The 19,592-nt window shown below is 37.5% G+C and overlaps 2 protein-coding genes across 2 annotated transcripts in view; one reads left to right on the top strand and one right to left on the bottom strand.

Moving 5' to 3' along the window:
* The first annotated feature begins 982 nt into the window (after positions 1 to 982).
* Positions 983 to 6,594, top strand: FAM237A (family with sequence similarity 237 member A). Its single transcript, XM_049772903.1, has 3 exons — positions 983 to 1,394; positions 2,763 to 3,062; positions 6,488 to 6,594. The coding sequence occupies exons 1-3, from the start codon at positions 983 to 985 to the stop codon at positions 6,592 to 6,594; spliced, it is 819 nt and encodes a 272-aa protein (XP_049628860.1).
* Positions 6,595 to 14,276: 7,682 nt separating this feature from the next.
* DYTN (dystrotelin) overlaps positions 14,277 to 19,592 on the bottom strand; it is a 104,078-nt gene continuing 98,762 nt past the window's right edge. Inside the window, 1 exon segment of the mRNA XM_049772902.1 lies at positions 14,277 to 14,516. Coding sequence (XP_049628859.1) covers positions 14,413 to 14,516 — 104 coding nt within the window. The 3' untranslated portion in view covers positions 14,277 to 14,412.

Raw genomic sequence — 19,592 nt, 5'->3', positions numbered from 1 at the left:
GCAGTACATTTTTAAATTTTTACTAAATTGTCTTTTAAATAATATTTCTCTTGATTAGGGAAAAGCAGTTCCTATACTTGTTTTATTTTTACAAAGGAACACATTTTTTAGTAAATATTTCTAAGTATTTTGGCTTTTACCACTCAATATTATAATAAGCCACTTAAATTAATTTGTTAATTTTAATTAAATCACTGTGAGATTTACAGTTACAATGCTATTGGTGGTTGTTGCAGTCACACAGTCTTCCAATACCTATTCCTTCACTAGTACAAACTTCCTGCCACCAGTGTCCCCAACTTTTCTCTCCTTCCCCAGCCTTACTCTGTGGCAGATACTTATCTTCTTTCGCTCTTTCTCTCTCTTTCTTTTTAAGTACTGTGGTTACAAAATTGTTCATCATTGGATTTCAGTCATACAGTGTTCACCATCTTTCACCAGTGCACCCTTTCTGTCACTTATGTGTCCCATTATCTCTTTTTCTTTCTCTCTCTTTCATTCTTTCTCTCTCTCCTTGTTTTCCCTTGTAAGCATTGTGGTTCGCAATAATCTTACTAAAAGGGTATCATGACCATTAATAAGCCACTTTATATAGAAAGGCCTTTGAGAGGCTAGAGAGATAGTACAGTGGGTAGGGCATGTGCCAACTTGCCAACCTGGTTTCAATCCTCAACATCCCATATGGTTTTCATCACATCAGGAGAAATTCTAATGAAGAGTCAGGAGTAACTCCTGAGCATTTACCTGCTGTGCCCCCACCTCCCCCAAAAAGAAAAAACAAAATAATATGGCTTGATATAAAAGAGGTAGGATAAGACTTAGCTGGCATAATTTTGTTGTTAAGTTTTTTGTTGTTTTCTTGTTTGTTCTTTTGGCAAGTGCCAAAATTCTTAAAGGCATAGTTCCCTACTCTTTTTTTTTAATCTTTAGTTGAACTGTGCTGATAATCTCACGTCTCTTCCCTCCTATACATTTCAGGACCATGGCCAGTCCCAGGAGCATAGGTGGCATCCACCTTTCCTTGAACCTCGGCTATTGTCTGATGCTCATGGGCATAATCTATGTGTCACCACTGAGATGTGAAAAACAGATGAATCTGCTGGAAATGAACCAAGTGGATCCTCAGTGCTGGGAATCTTCTTCAGCGCTGCTCCTGGAAATGCGGAAGCCTCGGGTTTCTGGCACGGTCTCGGGCTTCTGGGAACTAATGATCTACCTCAAGTCCTCAAAAAATGTGCAGCATGGGGTCCTCTTTTGGAATCTAGCCCAGCTCTTTTGGGACATTTACATAGATTGTGTCCTCTCTAGGAACCATGGCCTGGGAAGGAGGCAACTGGCTGGAGAAGGGAAGAAGTCCCCAACTATGCCTTCCCCGTACACTGGGAGAAAACGAGGTCCGTCCTCGTGGCTCCCCTGAATTTTCAAAGAGTCAATCAATAGGCTGAATTCTGAGAAAAGTAAATGGGTTTTAGAGGACTCCTTTGTCACTTGTCTTTCTCCCAAAGGTGGACTCCAATGGTATACAAGGGCTAGGTAGACAGATATCCCCTTTTGGATGTTGTGGAATCTTTTTATATTAACATAGTCATTATCCTCATTCTTTCTTTTTTATTTTCTTTTGGGGGTTTTGGGAGACATCTTGAAGTGCTCAGTGATTACTCCTGATTTATCACTCAGGAATAATTCTTGGTGGTGAATAATTTTTGGTGTTCTTGGTGGTGATCTAACTTGGGTGAGACTCTTGCTAGGCAAATGCCCTCCTAGCTGTGCTATCAATCCAGCCCCAATCCTCATTATTTCTATAATCAGAAGGAAGGAATAACTGGAAAAACAGTGTAGAAAGGCATGATTACATCTTAAAGGGATGGGATGTCCCCAAATAAACATTTTTAAAGCATCCTCTTCAACAGTGACACCCACAACCTGATTATGGAACAGGGAGCATTTTGGACATAAATCCCAAGACACATATTGCTGAATGTTCTTGCAATAGCATTTAGGACACACAAGCCCTTGTTGGGATTGAAATAAATAAAAAACCACTGCTATGGTACCAGAGTGATAGTATAATGGAGAGGGCATTTGCCTTGCACATGTATTACCCAGGTTCAATCCCCAACATTCATGTGGTACCTCTGAGCCTGCCAGGAGTTATTTCTGAGTGCAGAGCCAGGAAGAATCCTTGAAGCACCTCTGGCTCAAAATTCAAACAACCAATAGATTGATTAATTAATTAATTAATCAAAGCCTCAAATAAATGAAAACTCTCTGTTTGCAGGCAGATGACTGGACTTCTGGAGATTTACTTTATAGATGAAGTAAGTAGAGGATAAATGTTTAGTTTGAAAAATGATTTCGGGACCACAGCGATAACACAGTGGGGAGGGCATTTGCCTTGCAAGTGGCCAACCCAGGGTTGATCCCCATCATCCCATATGGTCCCCTGAGTACTGCCAGGAGGAACCCTAAGCACTGCTGAGTGTGAGTGTGACACAAAATTAAAACTAAATAAATATTTAAAAAATTCACCACTTCGGGGCCAGAGCATTGGTGCTAGAGGTAAGGCATCTGCCTTGCAAACACTAGCCTAGGACGGACCATGGTTCAATCCTCCGGCATCCGATATGGTCCCCCAAGCCAGGAGCAATTTCTGAGTGCATAGCCTGGAGTAACCCCTGAGCGTCAATGGGTGTGTCTTCAAAACAGAACAAAACGAAAAGAATTCACCCCTCTGTGCTTTTTCAGATATGTATTCAGAACAGCACAGTGGTTTACCCAATACTTAATTATTGAATTTCAGGCCTACACCATTTCTAATCAGTGTCACCTTCCCTCTATTGAGGTCCCCCATTTCCCTCCCAGCCTGCAGCCTCCAACAGACCAAGTTTGGTTTCAAGCTTGTGGGTCTCAGGGTGTCAGGTCTGTTGATCCTGCAGCTCAGAGACGTAGACATACCACAGCTTGGCACAACCAGTATTTCCAGGACTCTCCCCACCCCTCTTACCTCTCACCTGCCTCTTCTCACTTCACAAATTTCAAACAAGCACTTAAGTTCCTTGAAGGTGAGTAATTAAATTTTAGTAATTTGGAATTTTCTATAAATATTGCAATATTCCTGAAATCTATACAACATCTGGTTTGGATGCCACACCTGGCAGTGCTCAGGGCTAATTCCTGAGTTAGTGCTCAGAGGACAGATCGCCATACCAAGCTTCACACCAAACTTGGTTACGTAAAAGACAAGCACCTTGACCCTGCTACTATCTATCTCTCATCCTGGAAGTCAATATCATATTCAAATATAGTCATCCCTGAAGAAACTAGAAGAAACGTTCTTTATGTTTGTTTGTTTTGTTTTTTGGGCCACATCCGGTGATGCTCAGGGATCATTCCTGGCTGTGCGCTCAGAAATCGCCCCTGGCTTGGGGGATCATATGGGAGGCCGGGGACACCGGGGAATCGAACCAGTTGGTCCCAGGCTAGTGTCTGCAAGGCAAACACCTTACCACTTGCTTCACCGCTCCAGTCCCAGAAGAAACGTTCTTTAGAGTGTTACAGTGAGGCTGTATGAGCCCTTCATGCAAGCTGAGAAACACCATAGGTGTATTCAAAGTGCTCTGCTCTTAGTGTCATTTCATCACAAACAAATAGTGTCATTTCAATGAACTCGCTACCTTGTAGCAAGGGTTATCTGGGTGGCCATATATTGGGCCAGAGAGATAGCGTGGAGGTAGGGCGTTTGCCTTGCATGCAGAAGGACAGTAGTCTGAATCCTGGCATCCCATATGGTCCCCTGAGCTTGCCAGGAGCGATTTCTGAGCACAGAGCCAGAAGTAACCCCTGAGCGCTGCCGGGTGGGACCCAAAAACCAAAAGGAAAAAAAAGAAAAGAAAAGAAAAAGAAATAGTTAAGCACCAGTGGAAAACTGAGGCTTGCTTGGATTTTGCAGTTGTACAATTTGTGAGGATTTATACTTATATATTTCTAATGCTTCTATTAAAATAGTGATTCACACTAATGATAGTACTAGTTCAATGCTTTCCTAAGTATTTTATTTCCCAATAAACATCAACCAGTTTTCTCAACCACTAGAGAATCAAATTCTTGTGTTTTCTTGATAGCTAAAAGCAAAATCATACAATAGTATTTTTATAAATACATTTTATTATTTTTGAAAGTATTATTATACTTACCCTTTGTGTGAGAAATGGGTTTCAGTTATTTCATTATTGAAATTGGAATATAATATAATTTTCTTTATTGCTATCAATATTGTTTAAAAATGCTGTTGCTTTGGGGCTATATTCAGCTATGCTCAAGCATTGCTGCTAGCTTTGTGTTCAGAGAACACTTCTAACAGTGTTGGGGATTGAACTGGGGATGGCTGTGTTAAGCACCTATCCACTGTACTATCTCTCTAGCCTTCAAAAAATTTGAACAAAAACTTCAAACATAGTGATAAAAAAGAAAATTTTCTTTATTTCTACTGCCATAGGTGGTCTGTAGGAACCATTTTTTGTTCTTTTTTATTATATGTAACTGTTAAAGTCAAATTTATTTTATATTTTATTTACTTTTAATCATATAGAATACATTTAGATAAACATGATTAATTATATATTACAAAATTACATGTGTATATTTCCATATACAGTCTTTTTCATAAGATAGCTTTTGATTTGCTTATAGCAAAAATATCAGAACAGTTTGAGACTACATACCTCAACATGCAATTTCTATATTCTTAGAAAGGAGTAGATTAAAAGAAAGAGTAGACTTAGCTTTATCTTTGAAAACCATTCACATCATCTTACTGCAGGGTTGCTATTGATCTAGCTGCTCTGCAAACTTGAACTGGCATTGCCATGCAAATACCAGGAGTGAATATTTCATTTAATTTAACATATTTTAATGTTTGTCATAAATAATTATTTGCAGATCACAAATAAAACTTCTTGTTTGAATAGTAAAAGAGGATCTTGGCTGAAGGAGACATTATGTCTAAAATTTTATAGTTTCTATTTCTTATCTGAAAAGATGGAATTAATTAGATAACTCAAAGTTTCTTCAAATTCTATGTTTCCAAATTCTGTGATTTTTATAATTTTATGTAAAATCAATGTACTTAATTATGGAAAAAATCTGGTGAATTCTATTCCAAGGACAGGTTTATGGCACTGGATGATGCTTTGAACATTGTATTTTGTTTATTATAATAACAAAGGGGATACAGAAATATAAATAATTTTTAAAAAGGCATTTGAAAGACATATTTTGGAAGCTGAAGCAATCGCACATTGGGTAGAGTGTTTGCCTTGCATGCAACTGACCTGGGTTCAATCCCTGGTATCCCATATGGTCCCCAAGCCTTCCAGGAGTGATTTCTAAGAGCAGTCAGGAGTAATCCCTGAGTGCCACCAGGTGTGGCCCTAAAACAAAAACAAAACATAACAAAACAAAACAAAACAAAAAAAAAAAAACCGAAAGAAAGAAAGAAAGAAGGAAGAAAGAAAGAAATATTAAAGTATTATTATTCTTTAGTCTAAAAATATGTAGCTAATAAAATATATGATTGAATATTTGGAAGATGTAAAGGGAGTCTCCAAACTTTACTACTAATTTATTATATGTTATGTCAGAGGAGACAGAGAAAGAGAAGGGACAGATTTCTGAAGAGTAAGCTGAAAACTCCTGAAGAGAGGAGAACAATAAAAAGGAAACCTTCAGTTAATAAAGTGTGAAATGTAAAACTAAGGGAAATTTGCCCAAATCTAGAAATTATTCTAGATTATTCTTTGCTTTCCTACATAATGAGAAAATTAGAATTTATTATTTATAAGTTAGTAAAGTAGCAGTTGGTATCTAACTCCCTGGCATATAATGCTTATTTTTTTAAGCATCCAATATAAGAGAAAGCAGTGCTTCAAAAATATAAAGAGCTAGTTTATTGCTTTATTTCTTGCTTCGCTCATTTCAGAATATTTCCTATGCATCATAATCAAATTACTCAAGAAAAATTTTATTCTACAAAAATATTTATATGCCATCAAAGATTAAATATATGATACTTGATCTGCAATAATTTTTATAAAATTTAAATACTATGACTATCCCATAATATAATAATATTTCACTGAAAGTGGTTGATTGTTAAATGTGTATGCATAAAATTATTGTTATTTCTGAAGGGTTATACTCTGGGTTGCTTAACTTTTTTATAATAGAAATAACAATAATATTAAGAAGAATATTATCACACAGTTAAGAAAATAAAATCATTAAGGAAATGAACTCATTTAAATTATATCCTATAACAAAGCCACGCAGGACAAAATTTTGCATAAAAATACACACACACACACACTCTGCAATAAGTGATACAGAATTTTGGTAGCAGAGTGGCAAAAATAACAAACCTTATTTTTTAAAAATCTAGTGAACCAATTATTTAATTAGCATGAAAATAACTTGGTGTCCAAATGATCAGGTGCATTTTTACAGCAGCTAAGATCGCCTTTCTTAAAGAAAAAAGTATTGACAGAAGATTTGAAAAACTTGACTGTGCACAAGAGTGGGTGTCTAAGTTCATTGTAAAGGTGATAAGCAACCTGAAAATAAAGAGTAAATCAATCCAACCTTAGATCTCAAATTAAAAAGAATTTTTTCTGGACTACTGATCTCATAATTACTTGAAATGGTGGTACTCTCCCGAGACAAACTTACAAGCCACGTGCTTTTTTGTTTTTGTTTTTGTTTTTGTTTTTGGGTCACACCGAGCAGCACCTATTCGTAGCTCTGTGCTCAGAAGTCGCTCCTGGAGGCACAGGGCCATATGGGATGCTGGGATTCAAACCGGAATCTGTCCTGTGTTGGCCGCATGCAAGCCTTACTGTTGTTCTATCGTTCTGGCCCCATCACATTCTTTTTTGTTGTTTTTGTTTTGGAGCCACAGGGGTTACTCCTGGCTATGCACTCAGAAATCGCTCCTTGCAGGGCCGGCGAAGTGGCGCTAGAGGTAAGGTGTCTGCCTTGCAAGCGCTAGCCAAGGAAGAACCGCAGTTCGATCCCCCGGAGTCCCATATTGTCCCCCCAAGCCAGGGGCAATTTTTGAGCACTTAGCCAGAAGTAACCCCTGAGCATCAAACGGGAGTGGCCCGAAAAACCAAAAAAAAAAAAAAAAAGAAGAAGAAGAAGAAGAAGAAATCGCTCCTTGCTTGGGGGACCATATGGGACGCTGGGGGGCGGGCAGGATCGAACCGGGATCCATCCTAGGCTAGCGCCAGCAAGGCAGATGCCTTACCGCTTGCACCACCACTCCAGCCCTGTAAGCCACATTCTTACAAACTAATCACTTGCATCATTTTAGTCTGTTCCCTTCCAGGTAGTATATTGCTGTCAGACCATCCCATTGTCTTAGAGTAAAAATAGCTTCTGAAGAGGAGTAGGAAATTAGGCCACTTATTAGATTCTTCGCATTCTTTTTGATGATTGATCTTAGGATGTTTGACAATATTAATGAACTAGAAATCCACAGTTAGCTTGGATATATTGCATCACTTTCAAGTCATTACCCACTGGATTGTTTAAAAACATAAACATAAGGGATTATTAAACTTATCAACCATCAACTGCTGATGGTCACACTTGAGACTTGTTTGAAAGAATATTTTTGAATGTTAAATGGAACAAAAAAGAAACAGCAAACAAAACAAAACACTCTTATTGAATAAAGCATTCTTCTAATAGAAATGCAATGAATAAAAACTCTTAATCTCAAATAATGATATTGAAGTCTTTTTATTCAATATTTAATGTTACAATCAATGATACTATAAATCCTAATAAAGTAGGAGTATATAAAGTTTAATTTCTGACTAGCCTATTGCTACTTGCTTAAATATTAAAATTTTATATTTGGTTACACTTTGTGTGTATAAGCAAAATATAAGTAAAATAATCACATTATAGGAAAAGAAAACATGAAAATGTTTTCTTTTAAAATGTCCAGCCTGAATGAGGTTTCAAAGCAGAGACTTTTAGTTAGCAATTTTATTTGAATTTCAGATGCAAGGCTATTTTTATCTTTAATTACTTCTCTCCAATAAACTTGGCTATTGTGAATAATGACTAATAATGAGTATGAATGTAGATATAATAATAACTCACTTAAATTTCACTTTTATTTCAGGCCCAAAGGAAACCTTCATAAGTTCTTCATAATTTGAAGATTTAGGACCCTTTTTATTCTAAAGTCATTTCTGTATCTGGTGCTTTCCCAATCCTAACAGGGAAAGCAGTTTTGGGGTAGAACCTCAAGTTGGTACAGTTTCAACTTTTGTTAAGAATATAAGCATAGAGGTGGGGGACCTTCCTTTGCCTCTGCCCCTCTCCCCCGTCGCGTCTGTGAAATTTCCAGAGGCAGCACCAAGCATCAAGACCGACTTCCTAACCCAAAGAGCCAGTACCCACTACCCAAGTGAAGAGACACCCACTCAAACTCTCACCTCGCTCCCGGCAAGAAAATACAACCAACGCCCCGACTGACCCATGCAGTGTGGCCCTCCTAATCACCTCTCCCTAATGTGGACTGTGGCTTGATATCAGAACTCACTCCAAAGGACCCCCCACTGCAAGAACTCTACCCAAGACCTCCCTGCCTGGACCCCACATATCACAAGGAAATCTCAAAAGACAACGGGGCGGCCTATACTTTCATTATAAGTATAGACACAACCCCTTATCCTGTTTTTAACCAAATGTAAAGTGATCCCCAGTATCACTTTCTCCCTTTTTCTTTGTTTTTTCTTTTTTCTTTTCTTTTTTATTCTTGTTAGTTTCTTTTGTTTGTTTGTTTTGTATTGTTTTGTTGTAGTTTTTGTTATTTGATTTGATTTGTTTTTGCTTTTTTTGGGTCACTCCTGGTGGCACTCGGAGGGTGCTCCTGGTTCTATGCTTGGAGAACGCCCCAGGTGGGGCACAGGGGACCATGGGGGGTGCTGGGATCTGAACCACCGTCCTTTTACAGAAAGGACAGACGCCTTGTTTCCATGCTATCTCTCCCAGCCCCACTTTATTCCTTTAATCATATCTTTTCTTTTTATAATTACATCTTTTATTTAATCTTTTTTTTTTTAAAAAGAAACTTTTATTCCTTTAGATATGTGTGAGCATATATATTCTTAGTTTTGTCAGGTGTCTGTTTTCTTTTCTCTCCACCCCAAATCCACCAGCAATATAATGTAGCACCACTTCCTCCTGTAAAGACATATTAAACAAAGGGGAAATTGGACGTGTAAAATAAGCTCTTATCTACTAGGGATAAGAACTCATACTTGTTTATAACACAGGGACATATCCCACCCTGGATGTATGTCATGTGGAAACAACTTCAGCTCCAGGGAACTAGATACCGACTGTCCAGCTTTGACTCCTGGGTCCCAGACATAGAAACGACAGAGTTCTCCACAACAGCTCCAGGAACCAAACCCCCTCCAGGGCATTCACAATGTTGCTCTGACGCCACCATGCGCCAGTTCTAAATTGATAACCTGACAATGAGGAAATGGGAACAAATTGATCTAAGAGCAAGTTGTCCTTTCTCATCAGCTAACAAATAATAAGACAAAATTAGAAAAAATGTCACCCTTTGATCTGTGCAAAAGCCAAGATCGCTATATACAGATGACTGGTTGTTACAACCAGGACTGGACAGTACGCATCCAGGGACCAACAACAACAACAGCAACAAAAAGCTCTAGCCTAGCTTTTGGTCTACGATTTGTTCAACAAACAATATCTCCAATTCCAGAGGTCTGATTGAGACAACCGTAACTGAATGGGTCTTCCGGAAACAAAACGAAAGACCTTATTCCAGGCTCCATCTTAGGAACAACATAATGACCAAGACCACCAACTACAGAAGATGGATTAAAACGACACTGAAGAAGCAGAACTGCTAGAACCACAAAAAAAGACTTCATCATAAGCTCCATTGCTTGAGCTGCACAGTCACCAAGATCTCTAGATACAGAGGTCTGATGTTACCATCCAAGACAAAGCAGAAGTTTTCCATACACCACGAAAGCACCAAGGGAAGAGTAAATGATCATGCAAGGAGTCTAGAGTTAATCCCATGACAGTATACTTCAGGGGTGGAGAAACCCTGTATCTCCTAGGCCAAGGAAATTCCCTCTACAATATCCCCAATAGTTACTGTGCCTATGCAGGGGGGAAAAGAAAAGGGAAAAAAAAGCACAAAACAATCATTTTCCCACATATTTATTTATCGATTGATCTATTTTTTTGACGTCTTTATTTTGATGTAGAGATTGAAGTTGATGTTTCCAATATTATTTTATTTTATCTTATCTTTATCTTTATCTTTCTTTTTGCACTCCAGCATTATTTGATTTTAGAACCAAGACTATTGAGTGGTGCTTGTCTTTATTGCTGTAGTGCTCACTGGATATTTAATTTGATATTTCTTTCTGTATTGTAGTGGTGTTTCAATTACCTTTTTCACATCCTCTCTCAAACTGAGGTTGAAAGCTTTTAGAAGGACTCCGTCCATTTTCAGCATATTTGACTTATTTTTTTTCTTTTCTTATTTTGTACTCTAATCTATTGCTTTTCTTTCCTTCAAACAAAACCACATAACTCGATTTATCTAGCTCTGCCTCTTAAATAGTGGGGGAAACAAGGGAGGATAACAGGACCAAACAGATATATGATCACTAATAGTAAGCTAGACAAAGAAGGGACCACTTACTCTAGCAGCCCGGGGGTGGTGATGGTGGGGGATATGGGTTGCAGAAAGGGAACTGGGATGCGGGGAAGACATTATTTGGTGATGGGTATTCCCCTGATTCAATGTTAATATGTACCTAAAATACGACTGTGAAAGATATGTAAGCCATTATGATAAAAACTGTGTTTTAATCAGAAATGTTCTTTGACTTACATGTATTATTATATTATATTAATTATATTATATGTTATGTTACTATATTATATTATGCTAGTTCACCTCAATATGTTAATTAATTTTGTCTCTTAAATAAATTCTTACAATAAAAAAAATAAAAAAGGAATATAAGCATAAAGGGGCCAGAACAGTATTCTAGTGGGTAAGGCTTTTGCCTTGCACAAGGCTGACCTGGTTTTAATCTTTAGCATCCCATATGGTCCTCATAGTCCAGCTAGGAGTGATCTCTGAGTATAGAGGCAGGAACAAACCTTGAGCATTACTAGGAATGGCCCCAAAACAGAGAGAGAGAGAGAGAGACAGAGAGAGAGACAGAGAGAGAGAGAGAAAGAGAATAAACCTATTAACAATGTCCACTCTTTGAGTAGCACTTATACACACTCTCACATACTTTTCAAACTACTTTTGTTAATGTCTTTATTATCTACTTTAAAACTGTCAAATAAGTTTATTAGTTTACTTAGAGTTTCTAAATTGAAGTAATACTGGTTTACAAGAATGTCTGTTTAGATGCTTCAAGAGGGAATGTCCTCACACCCATTCAATATTCTAATTAGCAATTAGGCAAGAAAAAGATATCAAGGACATCAGATAGGAAAGGAAGAAATCAAGCTCTCACTGTTTGCAGATAACATGCTACTATATTTATAAAAACTGAAGACTCTACCAAAAGGCTTCTAGAATCAATAGATTCATATAGCAAAGTGGCAGGCTACAAAATCAACATGCAAAAACCAATGCCTTCTTATACACAAATAATGATAGAGAAGAAAGAAGTAGGATGTTTCAGTTTATAACTCAGGACAATTGAATACAACTATGATGTGGTTGGGACTGAAGGGATAGCACAGCGGTAGGGCATTTGCTTTGCATGCAGCTGACCCAGGATGGACCTAGGTTCAATCCCTGGCATCCCATATGGTCCCCCAAACTAGGAACGATTTCTGAGTGCATAGCCAGGAGTAACCCCTGAGCATCACCAGGTGTGTTCCAAAAAACAAACAACCAAACAAAAAAAAAACTCAAGTATGATGTGGTTTTAATGGTATTGACAAACAATACAAGCATAAAGTCTAGTAGCAGTACTTCATGGAAGGAAGAACATGAACCTCTTAAGACAGAGGCTGCTTGGACAATCAGGCTAACTGATAGAGCTCATAGTCAGCTAAATCTTTTTGAAAAGGGAGGATGCTTTTTCTGAATTCAGGTTCCAAATGGCCCCCACTAACTTAAGGAGGACCAATTCAGGACAATGGGTGATGTCCAGGCAAATGTTCTAAATCTCATCTAGTGAGTCCTTTATTTAAGAGTTGTGTTATAAGGAACCCCTATTCATGTTAACATGTCTGCTAACACAAGTCATTCCCAATTGTCCCCACTTTTGCATCATCTGGTATTATTTTACTAACAATACACCTATTGTTTTGATGTCAAGATCGCTGTATCAGCAGAACATGCAATACCATGGCATGAATCAATAAGTGCCGCAAATAATACTTAATATTATATGCTTTGTGAATTGTCTGTTGCCATTAATCTATTCTATTTTTTTGTAGATTAAGAACTGCCAGAGACAAAATGTAAAGTAATGAGCATAGAGTTACTCCGAATCTTGTTTATCAACACTGAAGTTGGAATCATATCATTTTCTGATGTCCACAGAAGATTATTCTTTTTCTCAAAAGAAAAAACAACCCATTTAATAAACATTCAGAGTTTTTCCCTGTCTATTGAAACAGGCAAAAGACAATATTGAGTCTCTCTGCTAGATAAGGTGTACACTAGGCATACTTTTCAAATTTGTGAAGAAATATCTGAGATGAAGAGGGATCAGAAAATATATTGATAATTGAAACCAAAATTAATCAAAAGTTAGTGATAGATGAAGTGCAAATTTAAGAAATTGAGGAAGATATAGAGTATCCCTAATCTTATTTAATTGAATATTTATTACATAATCCTAATCCTATCTAATTAGACATTATTTAATTATATAAATAGAAAGTATAGATTAGATAAATCAATGCATTAGTCTCTCTAAATGTAACAGTCTTTACATAAAAATATTTGATTAAACTTAAGAATCATAAAATTACTTATGGAAAATCTATCTGGGGTCAGGAAACTATCTCCAATATAGAGATACTAAGCCAACTGGACTGGGAAATTTGGGGTCAAGGCTGGAGGCTTTCGAGCTATGCTTGGTCCCTATTTGGCCTGGAGCTTGTGAGCATCAAGTCCACCAGTACTGGTTTCCGATTGATGTGATCTTGGTAGGGTTTAAATTTTGGCCACTGTCCTGTCTCTTCAGCCCCTTGACTGACCCTTTGAATGTCTGGGATTTTACATTCAATGAAATAGTCATCTTACTGATTTATTTTGTGGATGAAACACGTTTGCTTATATAAGGAGCTTAGAAAAAATTCTAACAATAAAACAATTATGCATTTGGGAATTAATAGGATAAGCATCCAACTTTAATCAGTCATACAGAAAATGAAGCACACAAGGTACTTTGGTCAAATTCTTGGATATAAAATTTTAGAAACGTTTATACTTTTACAATAACTTTAATTTGAGATAACTGTTGATCCAGACACAGTTGTAAGAAATAATACAAATATATCCTGTCTACCCTCCATCTAGTTTCCTTCAATGGCAACAAGTTGCCTAACTCTAGTAGAATAACTGCAACCAGGAAATAGATATTGGAACAGTCCAGAGTTTAATTGATTCCACCAGTTCTTCTTATGCTTAACTGAGTAGTGAGATTGTGTTTTTAGTACATCAAATCATCCTTTTAACAGGAACATTCGTATAGAAAAGTAAGCAATCAGTTAATCACTTAAATGATACTTGTAGAAAATAGTTGCATATAATTCATGCTTCTGTGCTACTCTATTTAAATATTACTACCAAGTAGTCAAAGCAAATGACTCTTATTAACTCAGCATACCTTGTTGACCGTTTCTCATTTCTATTTTCTTCTTCCACCTTTAACTCCCACGGCTATATTCTGATGTAAACGAAGAAGACATATAGTGGGGAGATGGAAAACTTGAACTGTTTTTCGGTGGCAGTTGCTCAGGGCTTACACCTGGCTCTGTGCTCAATCTCTCCTGGAAGTGATTTGAGGACCATCCATGGGGATGGAGATCAGACCTGGATGGGCCTGTGCAAGGTAAAAGCACTACTTGCTTTTTCTTTCTAGAGCCCCACAAACGGGTTGACGGCAGATTCCCCCACCCCTTAGAATCCAGGAGATTCTGCTACTCTTGGAAATATTGAACTTCTTTTTTTCATGTTTTAGACTAGACAATTGAGAGGTTGAATAGAAGGCTTCAGTTTTTTTGTTTTTGTTTTCAGTAAAATGATGAAAATATTCTTCCATATTGCCACAAGGACCCTTTGGATTTCTAGTTTCCTTTTCACTTCCAGTTGGGCCAAGTTATTTGATCCATAAGCCTAGAGAAGGCCCTGCACACCCGCACAGCTCCAAGGTAGAGGTCCACATTTATGGAAGACTCCAGACCTGAAACCAACACAGGGGAGTGTCTGTCAGAGAGAATCACCTGTAGGTCAATGAGCTGATGTTAATGAAGGTGCAGCTCAGAAACAGAGCAGAGTCCATTTCTCTTAGTTGCTGCTAATATTCTTTCTCCATGCTAGAGGAAAAACAACATGGCTATTACTTAGGCCAATTAATCAAATGCTAATCCAATCGTGGTGTGGGTTCTTAGTGGTGTTACAACCAGAGTGATATTATTTAAATTGCCCAATTGACTGCAGGAACAAAAATAAACCTCAAACAAAAACCCAACTGTGCAACAGTGGTCTTTAGTCTATATATCACAGTCACCAGGAAACAAACAAGGAAACAAACCAGGAAACAAACTTTGCTGGTCCCACTTTCAGGAGTCTTTTGAACTAAAGACATACATATATGTGGGAAAAAGGATGATGGAGGGGGCCAGAGATATGATATAGGTGTGGAGGTAGGGCACTTGCATTGCTTGTGACCAATATGAGTTTATTTTCACTGAACACTGCCAGGAGTGATCCCTGAGCACATAGACAAGCACACAGTAAGCCCTGAGCATAGCTGGGTGTGGCTCAAAAACAAAATTTGAAGGAGACCTCACTAATCATGAGTCAACAACAGTTATCCTTGAGAAAGTAGAATATAGAAGTGTAGAATATGATGATAAATTAGTTTTTATAATTAATAGTAACGTGTATAATTAGCAAAAATAAGAGGTAACATGAAAAGACACAGATTAGTTTTATATTGTAGTTACAGGGTTTATCTTGAGGCTCCATCTAAGTTGCTTCAGTTGAACTTTAAAGAATAGGATTTAGGACTTTTTTTTTACTCTATTCTCCAGTTGTGCAGTGGTACTCAAAGAATTTTGAATAAGTAAAACTTTATTGCTATAATAAGAAAACTTATGCATTTACAACTTATTTTCGGATATTCAGTTTCTCAATTTAAAGTGTAAAAAACTGAACATACTGCAATTAAAATAAGAAAGCATTGCTTATTATAAAGAATTTTATTTTCTTCTTTTGTTTGGAGGACATACTGGCAGTACTTGGGGGTTATTTCTGACTCTGTCCTCAGGAGTGACCCCTGATGGTGCTCAGGAAATAATTTGCATCGTCAAGGATGGAACTAAGGTTGGAAGCATGTAAGGTAAGCAACTGATTCATCGTACTGTCTCTCTAGCCTGGGAGAGTTTTAAAATATTGTATGGTTATTTTCTTTTTGATTTCTAGTCTCTTGACATGTTAAAGAGTCAAAGTCACACAATTGGAAACTGATTATTTAGTATATACTTGTAATTCAATATAAATAGGGATGAATTAGTATAGAACATATATGTTGGTCTAATGAGACATAGAAATACCTCTGAAATCTATAGTTTAAAGAATATTGCAACTCTCAAATATTTCACTTAAGTGTAATAAAAAACAGTAGTATCTATGTCTGGGAATATACTCAGTAGTAGAACATTTTGTCTTGCATCTAGGTTTAATCCCTGGCACGCAGAGAAAAATTAAAAAGAAAAGAAAAGGCATGCATGCAGTCTTCCAGGGTTTGATCCATGGTTACCTATATGGTAATCAAAAGTCTTACCCAAAACAAAGGCCTAACCTCAGATGAATTCACTAGTGAATGCCCTCAAACTTTTTTTTAATATATTTTTTATTTAAACGCCTTGGTTACAAACATGACTGTGGTTGTGTTTCAGTCATATAAGAGAACACCCCCATCACCAGAGCAACAGTCTCACCACCAATGTCCCAATTCTCCCTCCTCTCTTCCAAACTTTTAAAGACAAAATACTTCAATTCTTTTCAGGTTCTTCCAGGAAATTGAGGAAACAGAAACACTTTCAGTTTCTATAGAGCAAACAATACCATGATGAACAAAAGCAGACAGAGACTGCATAATAAGAGAGAACCATAGGCCAATATCCCTAATGACTATAGATGCAAAGATCCTCAGCAAAATACTTTCAAACAGAATCCAACACATCCTTAAAAAGATGATCCATCTTGACCAAGGAGGATTCATCCTGGGACTGTAAAGATGGTATATCATACTCATGTTAACTCAATCAACATAATACATCATTTCAATGAAAGAAAAAGTGAAAATCACATGATCAGATTGATAGATGCAGAGAAAACATTTGCAAGATCAGCACCCATTTATGGTAAAAGATCTAAGTAAAATCAAATTGGAGGGACTTTCCTCTTTATAGTCAAAGCCATTTACCACAATCACACAGCAAACATAATACTCAAAGGGAAAAATCATAAGCCTTTCCTCTAAGCTATGGCACAAGACAAGGTTGTTCACTCTCACCACTTCTATACAATATAGTTTTGGAAGTACTTGGCATAAAAATTAAGTAAAAACTATATATTTAAGCCATCCAGATAGAAAGGGAAGAAGTCAAGCTTTCATTATTTGCAAATGACATGATACTATAGTTAGAAAATCCTAAAAACTCTAACATATACTCTTAGAAACAATAAATTTGTATAGCAAAGTGGCAGGCTGCACAATTAATACACGAAAATCCATGGCTTTCTTCTACACAAATACCAAAAGAGACATTTAAAAATAATCCCATTCACAATTATGCATAGAATCAACTTAACTAAAAAGGTGAAAGATGAGAGGCGAGAGCTGGGCTTGGAGACCACACATGCCAGGAGTTTGCCCCTTGTACTGGTATGTAGTGGGCACTGGGCTGGACAGCTAGCCAAAGAACCCCAGTTAGTCTGGGGGGCCAGATTCCCCCCATGCCAGAATGGTCTTGATGGCCACATCTGGTAACCTGGGCCTTGGGGGATAGGATAGGACAGCTAGCCAAAGCAGATTTATCTCAACCATAGCAGACCCTCTGCAGGGGTGTCCTTTTTTTTTTTTTTTTTACCGATAACCATTTTCAAATATACCCTCTTTAACATTGTTCAAAAATATTCTAATTCTTGACTATTTATAGGAAAGGAAATGGAATATCCTATATATGGAGGATAGCACTCAAATTGATCTCTGAAGTCAGTGTCTAAGTGAATGTTACTTTCTATACATTTGTCCTCACTGACTGCCGAGCCTTATTCTGAAATATTTCATCTACACAATGTATATAGCCCCTCTTCTATATTGCCTTTCCACACCCAGAGATCTTTCTACTCCCCCCATATTCCAACCCGGATTTGTTATCTCCCCCTTATTTAACCCTCTTTACCCTCAGTTTTTAACCTGTTAGGCACCAAGACCGACCTCCTTCCCAACAGACCACCATCCAGCTCCTCAATAAAAGACACCCTCTCGATCCCTCATCTTGTGTCTCAGCCAGAAACCACAACCAATAAGCCTCCTGACTCAAGCTTGTGACCTCTCTCACCCCATCAAATCGTGGACAGTTCCATGATACCGGATTCAGCTGCAGCAAAACCCCCAATTCAAGGACAATACAGAACTTTGAAATGCCGCAAATCATATCTTAAACTCTAGACCAAAGTCTGTGATACAAAAAAGTACCTTGGCTTTCACTCCCCACAAGAATATCTCAGAAGACCTAATTGGGAGGCCTATATTACCTATGTAAGCTTAATATCTTTATAATAATGTATCTTAAGATATGTATTCCTAAATATACAGATAGCATCCCCCATTACTTTCTTTCTTCAAATACCTTTTTTCCTTCTTTTTCTCAATTTCCTTTCTTTTTTTATATCTCAAATTCATCTATATATTCTATTTTATATATATACATATTTTTTCTACCCTCACCAGTTTTGGTGCTGTTTGGTCAAAATCTAAGAAAACGTCTTGCCTGGAACAAAAGCTCAGACCACACCACAGATACTGTATGTGTAGCCTGTCATCCTTACCCGGAATAACACCAGCAATACAAAAGGACACCATATGTTTTTGTATAGGCACAGTAAATAAGGGAAATCATGGACTCAGACACAAGATCTTATCTTCTAAGGATAAGAACTCACACTTTTTATAAAAGGGTGCCTCCCATCCTGGACATATGTCATGTGGATACAACTCAGTCTCCACGAGATTGGACAGTGTTAGTTCATTCTCAAATCCCAGATCCCAGACATAGAACTGAAACAACCCCCTGCAACAACACCAGGAACTAAGCTCCATTGGGAGATATTCTTGTGCCAGTGTTAATATGACAACGAGGACATCGAGGAAATGACAACTTGACCTAAGACCAGGAGGTCCTATTACATCACCTAACACTAAGAGGAAATCAGAAGATGTATCGTCTTTTGAACTATGAAAAATAAGAGCGCTAACTATAGAAAACTGACTTTGACATCCGTGACTGGGCAGAATGTACCTTGAGACCATTAAGGAAAACGCTACCCTAGGCTATAGCCCAGGTCTCCTACAAAAATCAAGATTTCTTAGTGCAGAGACCCAATCCTGACAACAGAGACTGAGCAGAACCTTTGGAACCATAATTTCCTAGACTTTGGCTTAGGGAACGAGCAAAAACATGGAGCACATGATATAAAAAACGAAACACACCAACAATGTTGGAACAGTACCTCTAGAACCTTAAAGACTCTATCCTAGGCCTTGTCCTAGGACCTACGCAAATACCAAGATTACTTGCTACAGTGGCCTTATTTTCTCATCCACAACAGAGAGGAGAGGTTCCTGACACCACAAAAATAAAAAATAAAAAAATAAAAAAAGCAAAAAACAAACCTGGGATATGACAATGAGAAGGTATGGAGCCAGTGGTTGTTTCCATGACAATATGCTTCAAGAGTGGAGAAACCCTGAATCTCTTAGGCCACGGGAATTTCCTTCCTTCCCCAATACTTACTGTGCCTATACAAAAAAGAAAATGGTGGGGTAACACCAAGCCCTGGCACTGCACCACTTTTTCTGGTTTTGTTTTGCTTTATTTTATTTTATTTTTTTGATATTATCTCACTTCTCTTTTTTCTTCCACTTTTTTCTTTCTTTTTCACTTTTGTGGATATTATTTGGTGATTTTTTTTTCTTTCTATTTTAGTAGTTAATACCAAGTTTTTTCTTCTCTTTTCCTTAACC

Source organism: Suncus etruscus, chromosome 5 (genome assembly GCF_024139225.1).
Source record: "Suncus etruscus isolate mSunEtr1 chromosome 5, mSunEtr1.pri.cur, whole genome shotgun sequence".
Taxonomy (NCBI): Eukaryota; Metazoa; Chordata; class Mammalia; order Eulipotyphla; family Soricidae; genus Suncus; species Suncus etruscus.
This window is presented reverse-complemented; position numbering and strand designations above follow the sequence as displayed.

Excerpts from the sequence above, each read along its gene's own strand:
- FAM237A (XM_049772903.1), top strand. The coding sequence starts at position 983 with ATGGCCAGTCCCAGGAGCATAGGTGGCATCCACCTTTCCTTGAACCTC. Across the intron at positions 1,395-2,762 it reads GTACACTGGGAGAAAACGAG|CACAGTGGTTTACCCAATAC; the intron begins GTCCGTCCTCGT and ends TATTCAGAACAG. Across the intron at positions 3,063-6,487 it reads AGCACTTAAGTTCCTTGAAG|GTGCATTTTTACAGCAGCTA; the intron begins GTGAGTAATTAA and ends CCAAATGATCAG.